This window comes from Barbatula barbatula (assembly GCF_947034865.1).
Source record: "Barbatula barbatula genome assembly, chromosome: 12".
Taxonomy (NCBI): Eukaryota; Metazoa; Chordata; class Actinopteri; order Cypriniformes; family Nemacheilidae; genus Barbatula; species Barbatula barbatula.
Genome location: NC_136775.1, coordinates 12,961,574 through 12,981,061, shown reverse-complemented (window position 1 = coordinate 12,981,061; position 19,488 = coordinate 12,961,574). Strand labels below are relative to the sequence as shown.

The following is a 19,488-nucleotide window of genomic DNA, read 5'->3' as shown; positions in this document are numbered from 1 at the left end:
CCCTGTACCATTGTGATTATAGTTCTATGATTTTCTAAATGTATGCATGTTTACAGTTAATGTGGCCAAAGTTCAATTACAGTAAATAACTTGAGCCATAAGTCAAAGTATGCCGACACAACTGAAACATTTATTAGAACAGTTTTGCCTCATCCTTTATGTGTTATGATACTAGTCAATACATCCAATGAGCACCTCCTTCAAGCCACTCACAGAATGCATTAAACCTTCTGAGGGACACAAAAGCATTGGGATAACGACAATTATGGAAAGTTGTTTTACTTGGATTAAAAAGACACTTAGGTTGATTGACTACTTGGATATTTTATACTGTACACACATGAATGTTGGTAAACGTTTCAAGTAAAGGCATGGGCTCTAAGCCCTCTCATGGTTCAGTTCTGTAGTCCACTACAACTAGCATGGAATATTAGTAGTACACTTAATTGCACATGTTTCAGAGTGTTATCGTTGTCAACCTGTCCCTTTAGAATACAAAAAAATAACAAAAACAAAACGACAGCAACAAATTCACAATAACACTTTCTAAAGAAGGGCTGGGTATATCACCAAAGCCGTAGGGTTTAGGTTGATGATGGCTTCAGCTCTTTATGCTTTTGCATTAATAATGTCGATAAACTCGGGTTTCAGGGAAGCACCGCCCACCAGGAAGCCATCCACATCTTTCTGAGAGGCCAGCTCCTTGCAGGTTCCCCCGGTGACTGACCCTGAATAAGTGAGCATAAATCCAATATGTCATTTAAAGTTATGTTCTTTTATTTATAAAATGAGTACATAATATTTCTGTTTTCTGACTATAATTGGATGGAAAATGTCAGTAAATCTTCCAAACAGTCAAGCAAACCCTTCTCTGTTAAGCACAATAAATTACACTTGCATTTGGTTGGAATGTGTAGCTCTCCATGGTTTATTTTTCAGATGTGCATTCATTAATGGGTTATAGGGTTAACACGTTTTTAAACTTGCATACCCATAATGCCCTTCACATAATCTATCTGGCTTTAATGTAATTGTCTCATTCTTTTCAGCAGTTACCTCAAACAAGTTCTATAGTTTCAGTGGCCAAAGTCAACTCAATTTGAAAGTTTACTCGTTTAGTATTTGTCTAGTAAGTCCTCGAATTGTTTATAAAAAAGAAAGTTATGTTAAGTTGTATTACTCAGTTAAATATTTAAAACAAAATATTTTTAGTGGTAAAGCTGTTTTGTTAAGATCTGTATGTTTAGTTCTGTTCTAAAACAACAGATTCTTAAGTACTATGAAAATAATTGGGATTGAACCCCAATATTCTACAACACCCTTCTCTGGAGACAATTTGAGTTGTAAAAAAGTGGGGGTGTTAACATTTGCATACCCATAATGCATTTCACATGATTCAGGTTTATTTTAAAGGGTGGTTGTTCCAGTCACCATGAATGAGGTACTTTCTGTAAATAATGGATTGGGTTCACTGAACATAATTCAACAAGTCTATACTCTTTTAGTATTTGTCCAGCAGGTTTCCTTTAAAAGGAAACCCAACATAAAGTCATGAAAGAAAGAAAATTATAATAAATCTTAAGTAATTAGTTTCCTACTTTAATTAATGAAGTATACTGAGGCAGCATCATGCTCTGTGTAATGAATATACCAAACATTGTATAGCATAAGGAAAGCATAAGTTCTAGGGTTAGGTTGGCAATATTGGATGGAATATTGAAATGTACCCATACTGCTTGCTGTTTAACTTTATAGTGTTACTAGAAACTGGAAGCTTTAATCACCATGAGTGAGGTACCAATTAAAAACAACCAGAGAAGTTGACAATTGAGAGAAGCATAAAGACTACTCTTTTCATATTTGTCCAGTAGGTTTTCTTAAAATGGAAGCCCATTATAAAGAAAGCTATTAAAATATTAAGCCCTTTAATGCTATGTGCCCTGTTGGTAAGAGGAAAAATTTTACAGTTATATACTATCTTTGTTTTCATTGTATGTTAACTAAGTTTGACTTAGGTTAAAATAAATGATGTTTGCTTTTAAAAGTGTGTTTAGTGAGTCTGGTAAGTAAATATTGATATTAATGTTTCTAAATGCTGTAGACACACTGTATATTGTTAGTTATGATAATCTAGTTAACATATCGAACCAGAATTTTTGTGCTTCCAGTAGGGAAGAGGTGACAGTATTAATGGGTTTATTTATATTTGCATACCCCTGATGCACTTCACATGTTCATTGATTAATTCGATGTTCATCGAGTAATTCGATGCATTTCACATGTTATTGTTTAATTTAAACTAAAGTAGTTACCTTAACAGCTATCATGTGTAACTAAATCCAGCTTTAATTTAATTGAACTTTGGTTGGAGTTATATGACATGGATGTTTCAGTCACCGTGAATGACATTCCTACTGAGAAATGGTGGTTTAAAGTCACAAACCATAAAGATATTGGAAATGTGCTCTTTTAGTATTTGTCCAGTAGGCTTCCTATAAAAGGAAGCCCATGCAAATGGTTATAATGATAGATATTGTAGTACTAGTTAATCGTGCAAGATACATGATGTAAACTTATATATCCTAATGTGTACATGATTTGTACTTAGCAAAAATCCCCAACTTTATGTGAACTGATGTGTTTTTTGGTTAACAATCGTGCAAGATACATGATGTAAACTTATATATCCTAATGTGTACATGATTTGTACTTAGCAAAAATCCCCAACTTTATGTGAACTGATGTGTTTTTTGGTTAACAAACAATAGTTTTTTGAGCAGACTGCTCCAAATAGTGAGCAAAGAGCACTGACCTCCGTAGATAATCCTGACAGAGTTGGCGACAGCCTCTGAGACATTTGTCTTCATCCACTGCCTGAGCTTGTCGTGCACCTCCTGAGCCTAGGTAAATAGTTTTAGATAGAAAAAGTCAAACAAAACCTCAGAGTTCCAACCGGAACGGTTATTCTTGATTTGACTCTCATACCTGTTGGGGCGATGCAGTTTTACCAGTGCCAATGGCCCATACAGGCTCATAAGCAAGAACAACTTTGCTCCAGTCCTTAACATTATCTAAAAGACATGAAACACAAGACATCTTTGACATTCAAACAGATGTATTTATCATATGTTCATTATATATTTGATCTGCTGTACACACTTAAGGAAGCAGTACCACTAGAAGACTAACTTTACTACTAAAACAAAATTTGATTAAAATATACCTGCGATGACTTTGGTCTGTGCAAAAACCACCTTCTCAGTGATGCCAGCCTCCCTCTCATCCAGCTTCTCACCGATGCAGGCAATAACACTCAAACCACTCTCAAGAGCATGAGCAACCTTCTGACCAATCAGCTGACCGGAAAAACAAACACAATGAAGTAACTTTATATTACTCTTCCATTTATATCTTAGTATGTGTGTGCACAATTGGAATAAAGCTAATTTGTTTAAGCTAAGTAGTGGTATGGACTGGCTCAGTCATGACGTATTTTTGTAGGCTAACCCAGCAGCGACGTGTTGGTTCCCTCGACTCAAAGCCTATGCATTTTTACCATAGACTTTTGTAAGATCGCAAAAAATATCCATCTGTGAATAACAAATATTCATGACATTTACATGTTCTGTCAAGATTATCTTTACTGGTTAACACAATATTTGCTTTTTAAAAAGCCAAATACAATTTGCATTAGAAAAAATGAATACCATGCCATAAACAGACAATAGAATGGTCGCTCGATATCAACATCACCAACACCAAACCACCGACGACTTTCTCAAACTTTGTTAAAAATGTGTTCCTTGGTAAATAATTACTCTGTGAATAAATCCCCGACAAATGATTTAAGACATTTGTACCCATGTTGCATTACTTGTGAGACTTATATGCTTGATGACGTCTAACGTCCTCGCAAAAAAATGTTCTCTTCTTGTGCTGACAGCGTTGAAATGTGTGTTTGAAAAGGTGTTATAAAACCACGTTATGTTGTTACATATAGTCAGCGATGTAAAAACACTTAAGAATAGATGAGCAAATAAGACATGAACTTGTAATCCTGCCAATATGGATGCACGAGTAGGTGTGTTCAAATTTGCATACCCACAATGCCTTCCACTTAGCATAATAATGGATGTTGGTAAAGTCACCCTGAAAGAGATGTATAGTTGAAATCAACCAGATTGTTTTCTCAGCACTGTCTTTTAAGAATATATCTCTTTCAGTATTTGTCAAGCAGGTTTCCTTTAAATGGAAACCCACCAAAATGTTTTGAATAAAAGAATATTCTGAAGGATGATTTTTAAACTGCAAACAGCTTTATATAATTATAATCTATAGTTTAATCTTATAGCCTTCTGTCTATGAACATTATATTCTAGAATAATAATAGGTTCTGCAAAATTGACTAAAACAATTGCTGTATGAAAGTTATTTATACAAAATGGAAATGTATATTGTGATCCCTAGATATTCTGAAAGTGTGATCAGGCCTGTGTGTCCAATATGCTCAGCAACAAGAGTCAGAAATGTGCCCTATTAGTATTTGTTAGGCAGGTTTTTATTTAAAAGAAAATCCCTCGCACCGTTCATAAGTCAATTATATGTACGTCTTTATTTGAATGCTTCAGGTTCCACTAGATGAGATCATCTTTCTACTTTTTGATCTTCTCATTTGGTCAAAATGCTACTATATAGGCTTCGTGCTTTAGTCACTATGATGCATCAGAAGTAATTGAAGTAGTTCACATAAAAAAACAGCTTATAAATTCACTATTTTATTATTTATTCAGTAGTTTTCTTTAAAAGAAAGCTGCTTTTTCCTGTTGCAGAGAAAGTTGCATTACAACCATGCTAAATATAAAACGGTCAGTTCTGGTCCTTGATTCTGATTTGTTGAGCGGAGATCTAAGCCGTTATAAAATACCCCGATATATAACGGCTGACCGCATTACCTAGAATCACTGCGCCACTCATGCTACGTATAGCGAAATAATTGTCAAACTGTCCGATTTTGTGAAGAGATTGACATGACAGACAAATTAGACCAATAACATAGAAGACACGCTGAAATTAATGGTAGAGAAACTGAAGACATCGAAAGATCTAAAAATGAGGAGAATACTCATAAACAGACTATGTGCTCTGTTCGTTGTTTTCAGTCCTGGTGTGCCGGAAAATGTATTGTAGTGAGTTAGGCGGGACGAAAGTCGAGATTGCGAGGCCGGTGCGGTGAGTGTTTACGAGCGTCAGCTGTACGCGCGACGGTCTCGTATCACGGAGGAGATTGTGGAGCATATAAAAGGACGAACGATCGGACCGTCAGTGAGAGAGGAACAGGCCTGGATTGTATGATGTGGTATTTACGGTTGAGTTTATTTATTAATTAAAAGTTCGTTTATGTTCGCTGGTTCCCGTCTCCTTCCTTCCCTTTTATGGAACTTTGTTACGCGTATGTTTATTGACTTTAAAACAATGTTCATATATAAAAATAGATACATGTTAATGTTAATAGATAAACACCACAGTCTTTAATCACATTTTTCATTGTGTTCTTTGCTGCGTCTGTGTTGCTTGGCAGCCGCACCTGTTTTTGAGGAACTACTTTGTTTGGCGGAAGAATATATTTCTATTATAATAATTACATAATATTGTGTTTTACTTCATGAAACTTTACTATGCATATGTATTAACCGTTAGGCTTCGCGTGGTGCCTAACAACGCCCCTTAAAATGCATAACCCACGGCTTCGCGGGGCTTGTTGCTTTAATATAAGCATCAAAATGTTTCTCTTCTTGTGCTGACAGCGTTGATATGTGTGTTTGAAAAGGTGTTTATAAAATCACACTATGTTGTTACATATAGTCAGCGATGTAAAAACACTTAAAAATAGATGAGAAAAAAAGATACACAAATGCCTTCCACTTAGCATTATAATGGATGTTGGTAAAGTCACCCTGAATGAGATGTATAGTTGAAATCATCCAACCTGATTACTCAGCACCTAATTTTATCTCTTTAGTATTTGTCCAGCAGGTTTCCTTTAAATGGAAATCCACCACTATGTGTAAAAAGAAAGAAAAATTATTGAGCGATCATATTTATAATTTATGTAAATAATGAGCCATATGCTTATCTGCTACTGAACGTTATATTCTAAAGTATATTAGATCCTGCCAAAAAACAGTTGGACTAAAGATATTTATTCAATATAGAACTGTATACTGTGATTCCTAGATATAGTGTGATCAGGCCTGTTTGTCTATAAATCGTTTGATATTTCATTTACATGGAGAAGAACAGTTGCCAAGAATTCAAGCGGACAGTAGGGGGCAGCAACATTCATGTTAAGAATCTACTGAAAATGTGTCATTGCTGAGTGCTGACCCAGCGGGTTGTCATGAATAAACATAACATGAAAAATTGTCAGCATTGCTAATGGACCATCAAAAACACACAAGCACATACCTCATCACTCTCTCCAAACACATGCCGCCTCTCAGAATGTCCCAGAATCACCCATTTCACACCACAGTCCTTAATCATTGCAGGGCTATATGATAGATAGTAAAGGAATATGTAATTAACTGATATGTCAATTTAGTCACAGTGGTTTTTTTCATCATGCATTAATACTTTATTTTTCTTATATACCTGATCTCTCCAGTGAAGGCACCCTTTGCCACCTTGTAGCAGTTTTGTGCGGCCACATCAATCTTTGGGTCCAGCTTGGACCTGGCAAAGTCAATGTAGATGGTTGGGGCACCACACACAACCTCTGTAAAACATAAAAATAGGCAATTTTCATTACTTAAAACAATGTTATAATTATTATTATTTTTTGCTATGTAAAGACCCGAGCTCTGTGGGCTGTGGCATTTATATTGTAAAATAATCTTGGGTCAGACTAAATTAAACACAGTTTGACATCCTGGTGTAAAGGGCACTGGTCTTTGGCAACTTGTCCCCCTTTGACAAAAGGTCAAAGTTTGTCTGAGAAAAGGTTACCAATGTGACTGCATAGTACAGAGGCCATGGTTACTTATAAACCGTAAGGGCTCGTAAGATATATGAAAACCTGAACCATAATCGTTGTGTGTTTACTTTACAGAAAAACGTTTCGGGTGCCAGTTCGTGAAAACCACGAATGAAGTAACTAAACTACGCTGCGTGTAAACGCCACGACTTTTGGACTTGAACGATTCAAAGTTCAGGAGCTGTATAAATAAACACCGTATCTCAAATAATAAATATTAGTAGTAAATTGCGTTATAGTCTCGTTGTTTATTGTCATTTATCAAGGATAATAAACCACAATTCTGCACACTTGTTTTCCGCTGCGTCATTTGACAGAGTCGGATCACGCACGCGGTGGCTACGTGCTGAAGATCACACACCCCTTTAAAGCTTTAACCTTTCCGTCACGATACATAATGTGCGTCATTCATTTACAAGACATGATATTAAAATTACATCTGCGATATTTAATCACAATATACAAGGCGAGGCTTTTAAGCACTTTAAATTAAAAACATGCACCATGACGAAATTCATGCTGGAAAGAGAAGTGCGATGAGCAGGCTATGCTTTCTCGAGCGATCTGTATATAACGTCAGTTTCAACAGGGCGAACACAGCTATGGTGCTGTTATACAACTGCATCCGGTAAACGAGTAGAGCAGACGATGAGCAAACGAGAGATTTAATCGGTCACAGGTCAAAATTCCTAATAAAATAAATGTCATCTCGAGGTCAACTCAGAAGGGTGGACTAGCCCGAGAAAAGGCCTGGGTTTGGAGTGGTGTGTGATCGTGTAGTGAAAATAAAACTGCAGTACATACGCACCGGTCTCTGGGTTCAGTTTGGCGCTATTCAGTGTTTTGGCGAGCTCTTCAATGCTCTTCTTGTCGCTGTTCATTTTCCAGTTACCACCGACGAAAAACTTTCTTCCAGCCATGTTTGCAGAAGTTTTGTTAAAGTTATTAATGCAGTGATTGTGGTTGCCCTCCAGTAGAAGACACACGATAAGCAAAGCCCCACTTGGATATATAGACGTTTCAATGGAGGTTCCGCCCCACGATGTCGTTTATTGGTTGAGATCAACACGCCTACTGGAACTGGTGGCGTTTGAACACGATTTTTCTGTGATTGACATTCATACGGTTGTCGATCGTGTTGTTTAAACACACGTCTGAAAACTCTATAAGCATCTGTGAGTGCTAATAACCGCAATCGTTATTTAGTTTTTAATTATTGTTTTCTGATCATGTAATATTCTGATAAAACAAGAATTGTTCTGACAGGTAGACGTATTTGGATCTTTAGGCTCATGTGTAATAGGAGGCCGGTAGAGGGCGATACGCCTCTGGTTGTTGGGGGCGGGTTTATGTCTATATGCCCACAATGCATTTCGCGTGTGGCATCTCCAAATTTATATTTGTATCCATAACAAGTGACATTTGAAAGAAGTTCCCAATAAAATGAACGCGAATCTGCTAAATAAACGAATTTGTGACCTTACGTTGGTTTACTGGTTTCTATTAAACCGGTGTACCTATCCGCTATCTGGTCACCATAAAGTAGGCGACTGTCGAATATAATAAGCACGATCCGTGCACATGTGCTCTTCGGAAATTTGCTCTTTTAGTATTTGTCTAGAAGGTTTCCTTTAAAAGGAAGCCCACCGGAACGGTATAAAGTGAGACTTAGATATTTTGTTGCTTGCATAAATCAAGGTTATAATCTGATTTAATTGTATTTTTCAAAAGGGTGACAATGTGTAGAAATGCACTTGTGTAGGAGTTTAATTCAGTTGATGCTTATGGGCGTATGTTGAAATGCCTTTAGAAATTTAAATTATTTGAGCAAGTGTTTTAATTATGTTACTCATTCAAAGAACTGGGTTTTTGCCCCACTATAGCAATCTTTGGTGTACCAAACCTCTGGTCTCAGTTTAATTCCAAACAACTGGGTGTTATATATTTTACATCCTTTATGCCGTATTTTGCTCCACTGGAAATCTAATAAGCCTCCAACAACCTCCCAATGGTAAGTGGATACCATGCTTTTTCTGAAACTGGAAAAAGTAAGAAGTTCTCGGAAAAGCTATTTCTTCAGTAAATGGCATCCCTTTATAGCTTACTTTTATTCTCTTAAAACTCTACCTCCTGGTTAATACATGATTTACTGTGTATACATATATATGTATACATGTATACGTATGTATCTATTGCATACTATTTACCTGTATCACTCTAATATTTTATAATTTGTATTTCCCTTTTTTTCCTTAATTATAATTTTTTACACTTTCCTTTTTTTTCTCTCTCTTTTAATTGATATGTATTTTCTTGGTTTAGTTTTACTGTAAAATAGAAAACTATCAATAATTTGTAATCTATTGTGTTGTTATATAATTTGGTTTAATAAAAAAAAGTTTGAACATAAAGAGCTCTGTGTTTGGGGTTCACAATTAATTCAAACACTAGAGGGCAGTCGCGTGGCACTGCTCTGACAGATCAAGACAAGCTCAATAATAAACAACGATTTACAGCGTTATTAAGTATAAGTGGTTGTATGTTAAAATCACATTTAACAATCAAATCACAAGCACCAACAATGTTGTCATTGTTGTTCTAAACCGATTTCATTACACCACCTAATCCTTGCGTGCTGTTTTAAACGAGGTTTGAGTATTGCGCAAGGCGTTTACTCAAACTGGGACTGGCGGTCGATATCATAGTTTCGTGTGAATGGTGTGAGAGTTGGAAAGGGGAGGAGGAGGACAGAGTTAAGGAGTGCGTGGCGACTTCACGAGGGCCACACACTCACGGAAACTCAGCCGCAGCTACTTCCGCCCACATTAAAGATGGCGGCTCCCTTCATGGAGAATTTATCTGAATATTTAGGTTCACCCGAACCGGCGGTTCGATTGATTTTGTCTATTTTAATAGGTAAGTGAGCGGCACTCAATGGGTTTTTTATCGCTTCGCTAAGAGCTTGTGGTCAGTGTCACTAGAAACGTGGACAGTTATATAGTAGTACCAGAAGTGTGCTTAAGTCACAGCTGTCCAGCCTTCTTCCAGTATTTTGATCAGCTTTACACTGTTTTATTCGCTGTACCACACACAGGCTGTCTCCGATCACTCGCGTTCCAATCAAAGGTCGACAAGTGTGACCTACACACCACTCGAGATATTCATGCTTAACTGAACACAGCTGCTACAATTGCTCTAACTTAACTGCAGCTAAAGTCATTGGACCTTCATCTGACAACTGTCTTTTCGTTTCAGAATAGCGTTGTATTGCTCGGATTTACAGTTAGTTGTAGTTGTTTCAATGCAAATGAAGTTGTGTTGCAAGGTTTCAGCTTACACGTAGATAAGAATGGGGTGGAAGAAGAGATAAGTTAGCAGGGTCCTCTGTACTTTGGTCTAGTGTACTAGAATAACCTGGTTATCAAGTGCAACCAGACTACTTGAGGGCATTTGAATTAAGTTTGAAAAACCTGTTTATTTGCATGTTGGTGTTGTCTTTTTGTTTCCTGTATAGTTGTGTTTGTATGATGTTTAAAGTGTACCAGGAAAGTCTTCTCATTCTGTATATATGGATTTATACATGCACTTTACTCAGAATGATGTCTAATAAAATAGTACAACGTCTATAGTTTTTATTTGGAATGATCGTGGGAGTTTGTTAAAAACTCTTTCAAAAATCATGTTTTTTATTATGTTGACATGTTTTTATTGTGTTAGTTAGCTATATTTAGAGTTATTACGGCTTAAATCAAAACAAACCAACTGCAGTTTGATTTATATTAGTTGGTCATTTTGGAAATAAACTCCTCATTTACTCCCTTAAATAAATACCTTACCCAGAAATAAAAATTCCGTCCTAATTTTCTCACCCAGAAGTTGTGCCAAACCTATATACATTTTCTTGTGCTGAACACAGAGAAATTTGGAAGAGTTACTATGGTAGTCAATGGTGCCCCAGATCTAATTATTTTCCCACATTCTTCAAAATGTCAACAGAACAAAAGACATCTATTTGGAACAACTTTAGAGTGAGTAAATAATACAAAAGTTTAACTTTGGGTGAACTTAAATAAATCGAAATCAAAATAATTTTAGTAGTTTTATTTTCCGGATGCTAGAATGATCAGAAAAGCCACATGTGAGATTCAGAGAAGGGCTTAGCTTGTCATCTTGTTGTATCCTAACATATGTACATCTGAGCAACCTATCAAAACGCATGTCTGCAATTTACCACACCATTTAACTAATCTAGATTGTCCTCTTTTTCCCCTTTAGGTTATCCCTTTGCACTGGTGTACCGGTGGTATTTCTTTCATCAGTCAGCAACGTTCATTCATCTGTTCCACACATTGACCGGGTTGGCGTTGGCCACGTTTAATTTTGGTGAGAGAGATCAGGCAGAACGGAAACAGTATTATTCAGATCTTTCAGTTTCTCTCCAAGTCATTACATTTATAAAATGTCTCAGTGAGACACAGTGACATTTTATGCAACTCTAGATGGGGAAAAATTGACATTTTGGACATTGCGAATACTTGCCTGTAATCAAAGCTTAAGGCGGTCCAACGAAATATTAGTGTGGGACGGGCAGTGTATTTTGTCCGGTACTTATTTGCGTGTGTAGAAATGTGTAGAAATTACACAGACTCTGCTCTAAAGACCAAAGACACATTAAAACGCATTATATTTGTAAAAGGACAGGTTTATGTTTTGATTTAGTTAAAGATAATGTTAAGTCGCCATTTTAAATGCACTTTCCTCATTCAGAAACCTTAACCCTAAAATGGCAAACACACAGTACGACAGTTCAAATACTAAGGGAAGGTTCCCTTTTTTGTGGGTCTGTGGTTGCCATTTCCTGGTATATAGAAACACGGTGACAGAGAGACACAAGGCCTTGTTGCCATGACGATAACCTCTATTGGTAAGAGTGTAGTTAATGAGAAGTTGAAGGTTGAAGAGAAAGCTAATGAAAACAGATAAGTGTTGTTTTGGGAAATGTGACTTAACTGACATGTGCTTCTGTTCTGTTCACTTGATTTCTTTTTCTTAACGCTGCAATTGGATATAACAGCAGGTCTGTCTGTTTTTGTCATTATTTAGTTTATTGTGCTAATATTCTTATGCCATTTCCCAGTTTTCACGTAGTCTGATATCTCTCTCTCTCTTTGGCATTCTTTAGTTGTCATTCCTAGATCATTTAATATTTCCATCCTTTAGTTCTTTGAGCCTTACTTTTGACTTTTAAACTGTTATATCATTGATAAAATGTAATATTAATACCACAAACACCACTGCTGTAGAATTGCTAAATTACAATCTCTCTCTCTATCCTCCGCTCAGGGTCTCAGGTCTTTCACTCGTTCTTATGCATAATTATTCAGTTTCTGTCGCTGAGGCTCATGGGAAGGACAGTGACATGTGTCTTAAGTAGCTTTATATTTCAGATGGTGAGTTCACACACACACTCAATCTTTGTTTCTTCTTTTCTAAGCCTTTTTAGATTTTTATTTAGGTGTTTTTATTTTTGTGTGGCAGATATATCTATTGATGGGTTATTACTACACCGCTACAGATGAGTATGATATCAAATGGACAATGCCACACTGTGTCCTCACGCTGAAACTCATTGGTATGATTTTTTTTCTTCACAGACTTTATTGGGTGGTTTCCCGGACAGGTCTTTAATCTAAAGTCCCAGACTAATTTAAATGTTAGAGTGAAAATGAAAGTGACCTATTTGTCAGTTATGGTGACCCATAACTGAAATGTGACCTCTGTATTTAACCCCTCCAGTGAGTAGTGAGCACACGCACTGCAAGTAGTGAACACATACACCCGTAGCAGTGGGCAGCTATCACTGCAGCAGGCTGGAAGCAAAAGGGGGCTAGGTGCCTTGCTCAAGGGCACGTCAGTTGCTACCAGCTGGCCCTGAGAATCGAACCGGTGACAAACTCTAACCACTAAACCACAACTGCCCCTGGTGTCTTGATAAAAAACAACTTGCACTGACATATCTTACAATATATCAGTGCAATTGTTTTGTCTGAAGATGCTCACCAGTATTGTTTTTTTGTAAAGAATGTTTTTAAAAACGTCTTAAATATCCTAATTTAACTAAAACCTAGTCCTGGATTAAGATAATCCCTGTCCGGGAAACAGCCCCTTTATATTTATAAAATTATCATTTTTCTAATCACATGTCATTGAGAGAAAATAAACATGTAGTTGTGCTGTTAAAAATCATTACTGTGATAATACCATGGTACACAGACGGTGTCATGGTGGTGTTGCATCAATATTAAGCCGGTTTACTTCTTGTAAGTGTTTGGTTATAAAATAACAATTTAATAGTTTAATTTATGTTCGTATTAATTTATATGATTGTTTTATTGTATTGTATTAAATTAAATAAAAACTACTGAAAGATTATTGATTCTACCGGATGTTAAGTTTGGGCCACATTACGTTCACGTTGTTGCCATTGTAATCGTCTATACGTTGGTACTAAAACTTGGAAAAGTTATGTTTAGTCAAAGTATAAAAGTATTAAAACCATTCAGTTATACAAACAATTGTGATAATTTGAACATATTCTGTAATCCTATTAAAACATGGCATTACCAATGTACCATATCCTATTTTTCACCATATAAAGGTATCTGTTTTTTGTAATTAGTCATAAATCATTTCTATCAACTGCTGTGCTCATATAATATGATTGATGGTTTTAATTTCTGATTTTAGGTTTATCACTTGATTACTATGATGGTGGAAAAGAACCGGTAAGTGTGACCTACTTCAGCAACTTTTCTTGCTGTGTCTTCTTTTGCTCTATTCACTTTCTCTGTATCATGCTGATGCATGATTTAACCTATTCCTCTGCACTCTTTCCAGTGTTTGTATTTTATGCATTTTATGAGTGTGTGGATCTGTTCACACAATATTTTTCAGTCCTCTTCTGTGGCTCAGATTAATACACCTCTTAAATATATCCATTAAAACGTGTCTCAACATTCAGACCTAACTGATTTTTAATGTTGCTATATAACATGTAGTGGATTTTGTATACATGAGATATGAGATAATATTTTAGTAATAAAAATTCATATAATCATTTTTTAAAACAAAGATTAACCATTATTTAAGTATTTTGTTTGCTATATTTTGTCTTTATGTCCTAGATTTAGGTATTCACCCCTTCATATATTGTTGTACAAAAATGTATTGTTAGATCTAGTCTCTCTTTCTATTACATGTGCATTTTTGCTCTTATCTGCAGTCCCAGTTGTCTAAAGATCAGAAGTCAGCTGCCCTCAACTCGCCACCATCTCTGCTGGAGGTGTTCGGTTTCTCATACTTCTATGGAGGCTTCCTTGTGGGGCCTCAGTTCAGCCTACGAAACTACCAGAAACTGGTGTCCAGAGAGATGACTGATAACCCTGGTCAACCATCCAACAGGTAAACAAACAACTCACAAGTCTGATCATATGCCAGCCTAAAATATTAAGTCAAAGAAATGAGATTTAAGCTTCTGTAAGTAACAGGGTTGGGCAAAAGTCTGAATTTGAAGAATTGTCTCGGTTTTTATGAGTTTATGAGTTGGGTTAAATAATTTATTTGGATTACTTATGCATATGTAGCTAGAAAACATAATACTTAAAATATTGTATTCAATATTATGTAATGTTTATATATATTTATTTAAGCATTATCTAGGAGTCATTTTAAAAATATATGCAATTTGCTTCAATTACTCAATTGAAATGGAGTTTATTAAAAGGGAGCAATGATGATGAACACGTTCTGCTTTTCTTTCCTTACACCTATGAGACCATCTGCTTGTGCCGTTTTGTTACCATATAGTTGTAAACAGATCTTACTCATTCTCCATTTTAATCAAATCAACCTCCCCTCTTCTGTTTTGCAGTGTGTTTCCAGCAATTAAGAGATTTTCCTTGGGTATGATCTTCCTGGTCATCTTTACGATAGGTGGTTCACAATACTCAGATAGCTACTTCTTAACAGATGAGTTTGAGGTAAGTTCTAAATCGATTTGAATAAAATAACACACTTTTGCACGTTCAATATTTTCAAGTCTAGTTGTTCATGGATTCATATCTAGTTAAAATATTTGTACATTTTGGTTTTGTTCTATTATTTGTGCAGCGTAGTCATGTTCGCGCAGGAATAGTCTAATAGTCTAAATTAAAATAAGCTAAAACATTTGTCGGCTTTCAGTTGGCAGCTATTCATCTGCCCTTGGAACTGTAAAATACTTCAAGCTAAATATCTGCATTACGGCTGGTGTCACGAGAGTCATAATTACATAAACAGAATTAAAGTGAAACTTGTAAAATGAAAGCAAAACCTTTTTACATTTAGAATGTTTTTTTGTGTTCATGTTACAAAAGCATTGCTAGATGTTCTTTGTCAGAAGAAATTCATCAGAATATTTTCTATTTTAATCTGTGGTTTAGGTACAACCCTTCTGGTACAAGTGTGTGTATATGCTGGTGTGGGTAAAAATAAACCTGTACAAATACATCAGCTGCTGGCTGATCACGGTATGTAACAAATCTCTTTTAAGTCACTACATTTCATGCTGTGTTATTTTGTTCTTGACAGGTTTGCAAGTTGTGAGTCAAACTGTTTTTGTGCCAAAACTTTTAATTTACCTTGCAGGGGTTGCCCTTAAAAATGAATTTGATACTGCTGTTGTTTGTGTAATGTTTAGTGAATGTTTGAGGTCAGTCGAGTTCTCAAAGGTACCATAGCAGAGTAAATGCTATTATTTCCAAATCTCTTTGGTTTATAATTTATAATTCCTTTATTAAAGTGATAGTTCACCCAAAAATTTTAATTGTGTAATCATTTACCCACATTCTTGTCATTTAAAACAAAAGAAGATATTCTGAAGAATGTTGTTAACTGTTCTCCATTCATTTGCATTAGTTTTGTGTCCATACAATAGAAGCTTCCAAGTTTCTACAAATTATCTTCTTTTGTGTTTTCCGGAAGAAACTCATGTAAGTTTGAAATGAGATGGACAGTAAATGATGACAGAATTTCATTTTTGGGTGAACTATCCCTTTTGGAAACAAACCTCTTTGCAATGCTTGAAAAGTGTACTATGTTTACTCAAAATAAATGTCTTGATTTTTTCATCTAATAGACTTATTGGCTTTCATGTGGTTTTATGTCTCTCTCTTTAACTTTCTACGTATGCATATCTATTTAGGAAGGTGTGTGTATACTCGCTGGCCTGGGCTATAATGGCAAGAACGAGAAAGGGGAGCACCAATGGGATGCCTGTGCCAATGTCCGGGTGGGGTTATTTGAGACCACGCCCCTCTTTACAGGCACCATCAACTCCTTCAACATCAACACAAATTCTTGGGTGGCCTGGTATGATAATGTTATTTATACATTTGGCATTTACTGGAACATATACTTTTGAAAACATCTTCCTTTATGTACTGTTATAAAAAACGATAGATGTGCAAACATTTATTTGCTCTCTTTTGTTTTTCATCCGTCACAGTCATGTGTTTAAGAGGTTGAAGTTCTTGGGTAATAAGCTGTTGTCTCAGATGTTCACATTGTTATTCCTGGCGATCTGGCATGGATTGCACTCAGGGTACTTCATCTGCTTCTCCATGGAGTTCCTCATTGTCAATGTGGAGAAGCAGGTAACCATGGCAACATTGCTATAGCAGACTGAGGTGTGAAGTTGTTTAGAATCAAATAGATGACTGAAGTCTGTGAACCACATACTTTCATAACAACTGGGGACAGATCTTTATGTTAACAGATTTATATAGTAACTCCCTGACTCTGAGAAGTGGAATAATTAGAAATCAAATTGTATCTTTTTCAAAATTCTGTTTTTCATTTTCAATGAAATCCTGATACATCAGATCGCAACATTTATCACATCTTTATATGCAAATGTTCTTCAATTTAATATGAAGTTTTGATTCTAGTTGAGCCAGAGGTTTATGAACAAAGTTTCTAGTGTCGAATAGAGCATTAGGTTAATACAGAAAGATCCAGCTGTTCCAGAAGGATTTAGGTTTATTTGTCATGTGCAGTGCTTAGATAAAACTGTTATGAATGTGTGGATTGTATCGCTTTATTCATGTAATCCTAATCTGAGGAAGTGGTGCATTGTATAAAACTCAAAGGAATGTTTAAAAAATGGAAATCTCATATTATTCAGGAAACCTGATATTTCCTCGTAGAAAATCTCCAGAAACGTGACGCTTATCATCATTTCTAGTTTATGATGTGTTTTTGCAGGCTCAGGCTCTTGTGCGGGACAGTCCGGTACTGACGTCTATAGCTCAGGGCCCTCTGTTTCCATTACTATACGTAGTACAGCAGGCGCTTCACTGGCTTTTTATGGGATACTCATTGGTGCCATTCTGCCTCTTCACTTACGACAAGTGGCTCAAGGTTTGTGCCCTACCAGTGTGACATTATCATGATCTGTGAATTAATAATAACAAGTTATACATATATGTCTCATGTTATACTCTTTTATATTTGTTTTTAGGTTTACTATTCTGTATATTTCTGTGGTCACATCTTTTTCCTCACTGCCTTAATAATCCTGCCGTACCTCCGCAAGGTGTTTGTGCCTCGAAAAAGAGGCAGTGACAAAAAGGAGGATTAAAAATGGTAAGTTTTGCACCTCGTCTTTTGTGCTACCTATCTTTTCTCTCTTATTTGTTTATTTTATCACACACTCCTGTCTGATTCGGTGTCCTTTTTTTCTCCCGCTCTGTTTGACTGTTGTGTCTGTCTTGTCTCAAGTCTAATGCGGCTTTCAGCATTTTTACTGATACATTTAGATATTTTAGAATGGTGTAACTCTTATTTTGATAAGTTTGTCTTCACATATTACCCATTTTTTCTCTTACTCACAGGTACCTGTTTGGAGCTGTCTAAGTTGATTGAAGTGAACTGTGACTTTTAAACAGCAACTGATGAGGACAAATTTTAAGGCCTTTAGTAATATATTACTATATACATACAGCAATGATGTATGTGTACAAATGTTACTCGTTTGGAAGAATATGTTGTGCTGGACTGTAATGAAAAGGGTTTAAAGCTGCTGAATCGCAAGCAGTTTTAAGGTTCAATATTGGTTAAATACGATTTACTGATATTTGGTGGATGAACATACTGTATATGCTCATGCCATTGCACTCATTACTCAGTAATGATCTCATTTCCTGTTTCCTGTCTAATCAGAGAACTGGCTTCGGCGACAGCCGAGGTCACATCTGCACTTTTCGATGGGATGCAGAGCATGCCGTTAAAAGATGGAAACAAATGAGACCTTTTTTATTTTCCCTTGCTTGAAGAACATTCGAAAACTCACACATACCACTAAATTGACAAAAGACACTGAAATGTGAAACACACAAACGTATTTGTGTAAGTGTGAACAATGAGCAAATGCTCAGGATAACCTGGCAATTATAAATGAATGGTTTTTATTTATGTAACCGTTTTTGTTTTCTTGTGAACAGGTAACTTTTGATGGGGTTTTTTCTCAATTTTTTTAATGGGTTTTATGGTAGCTGCAGTTTTGTATCCTTTTTTTTTACAAAAGGTTACATCCAGTCATCCTGTCATGTCATACTCTCACTCCTTGTAACGCTGTACGCCCATCCATCTTGCTTTTCCTCGTTCACACCTTTTTCTTTTTGTTTGAAAAAAAGTAAAGAACAAAGAACCACAGAAAAGACATTAAAACACTAATGACCAAAATCTTAAAGAAGATATGAGGGTACATTTGTGTCAGTATTATCAAGGGCAGAATATTATTTATTGAAAATAACTCTAGTTGGCAGTAAATTATTTCTTTTCAGACACATAATATACAACTGCTTTCTCTATTTTCATAAAGTGTCATTCAGATCGAATAAGCGTGTAGTGTCTAAAAACTGTTTCTAACATTGCACTCTGAATTTTCTCATTCGCTCTGCTAACATTGTATTCTCAGTATCTCTCATCACAAATCCAGATCTTTCTCTGCCTTCCGGACTTTGTGGTCTGCTCTCATCTACTCCAACACACATTTGCCTTCATAAATCTGTTTTGTACAACATAATGCAGATCTTCGGCACAAATGTACATCACTCTTCAGTGAGGGGGATTTTTCACATCTGCACCCAGACACAATCCAAGGGAGCAGGGACTCACTGTAGCATCTGAATTGTTTTGTAATATTTATACCCGTGGTTGCAAATTTTACTGATGTAGAATAATTGTTTGGGGGAGAAACGACTACTTTTGCCTTATTGCTACCAAATGTACAAAGGAGATAAACATTTTAAATAAAAAATTGTTTTTGTAATATTCATTAAAATGCTGGATTTTAACAAAACCACACCGAGCCCATGTGTTCTGCTGTTTTTGGGTCGTGTATCTTAGATATGACG

The 19,488-nt window shown here is 36.0% G+C and overlaps 2 protein-coding genes across 2 annotated transcripts; one reads left to right on the top strand and one right to left on the bottom strand.

Annotated features, from left to right (window-relative positions):
• Positions 1-110: 110 nt before the first annotated feature.
• On the bottom strand, positions 111-8,068 carry tpi1b (triosephosphate isomerase 1b). The gene is made up of 7 exons (XM_079470132.1): positions 7,842-8,068; positions 6,652-6,775; positions 6,466-6,550; positions 3,224-3,356; positions 2,986-3,071; positions 2,813-2,900; positions 111-728 (listed from the first exon to the last, which is right to left on the bottom strand). The coding sequence occupies exons 1-7, from the start codon at positions 7,951-7,953 to the stop codon at positions 610-612; spliced, it is 747 nt and encodes a 248-aa protein (XP_079326258.1). The 5' UTR covers positions 7,954-8,068; the 3' UTR covers positions 111-609.
• Positions 8,069-9,715: 1,647 nt separating this feature from the next.
• Positions 9,716-19,440, top strand: lpcat3 (lysophosphatidylcholine acyltransferase 3). The gene is made up of 13 exons (XM_079469186.1): positions 9,716-9,949; positions 11,309-11,416; positions 12,377-12,483; positions 12,572-12,665; positions 13,781-13,818; positions 14,316-14,494; positions 14,964-15,072; positions 15,514-15,600; positions 16,275-16,441; positions 16,578-16,725; positions 17,336-17,491; positions 17,592-17,716; positions 17,965-19,440. The coding sequence occupies exons 1-12, from the start codon at positions 9,865-9,867 to the stop codon at positions 17,709-17,711; spliced, it is 1,398 nt and encodes a 465-aa protein (XP_079325312.1). The 5' UTR covers positions 9,716-9,864; the 3' UTR covers positions 17,712-17,716; positions 17,965-19,440.
• Positions 19,441-19,488: the final 48 nt, after the last annotated feature.

Coding starts and splice junctions, on each gene's coding strand:
- tpi1b (XM_079470132.1), bottom strand. CDS start 7,953: ATGGCTGGAAGAAAGTTTTTCGTCGGTGGTAACTGGAAAATGAACAGC. Junction 6,776..7,841: donor CAAACTGAACCCAGAGACCG/GTGCGTATGTAC, acceptor TATGTTTTACAG/AGGTTGTGTGTGGTGCCCCA. Junction 3,072..3,223: donor ACAGACCAAAGTCATCGCAG/GTATATTTTAAT, acceptor CATGTCTTTTAG/ATAATGTTAAGGACTGGAGC.
- lpcat3 (XM_079469186.1), top strand. CDS start 9,865: ATGGCGGCTCCCTTCATGGAGAATTTATCTGAATATTTAGGTTCACCC. Junction 12,484..12,571: donor GTAGCTTTATATTTCAGATG/GTGAGTTCACAC, acceptor TTTGTGTGGCAG/ATATATCTATTGATGGGTTA. Junction 12,666..13,780: donor CCTCACGCTGAAACTCATTG/GTATGATTTTTT, acceptor TTCTGATTTTAG/GTTTATCACTTGATTACTAT.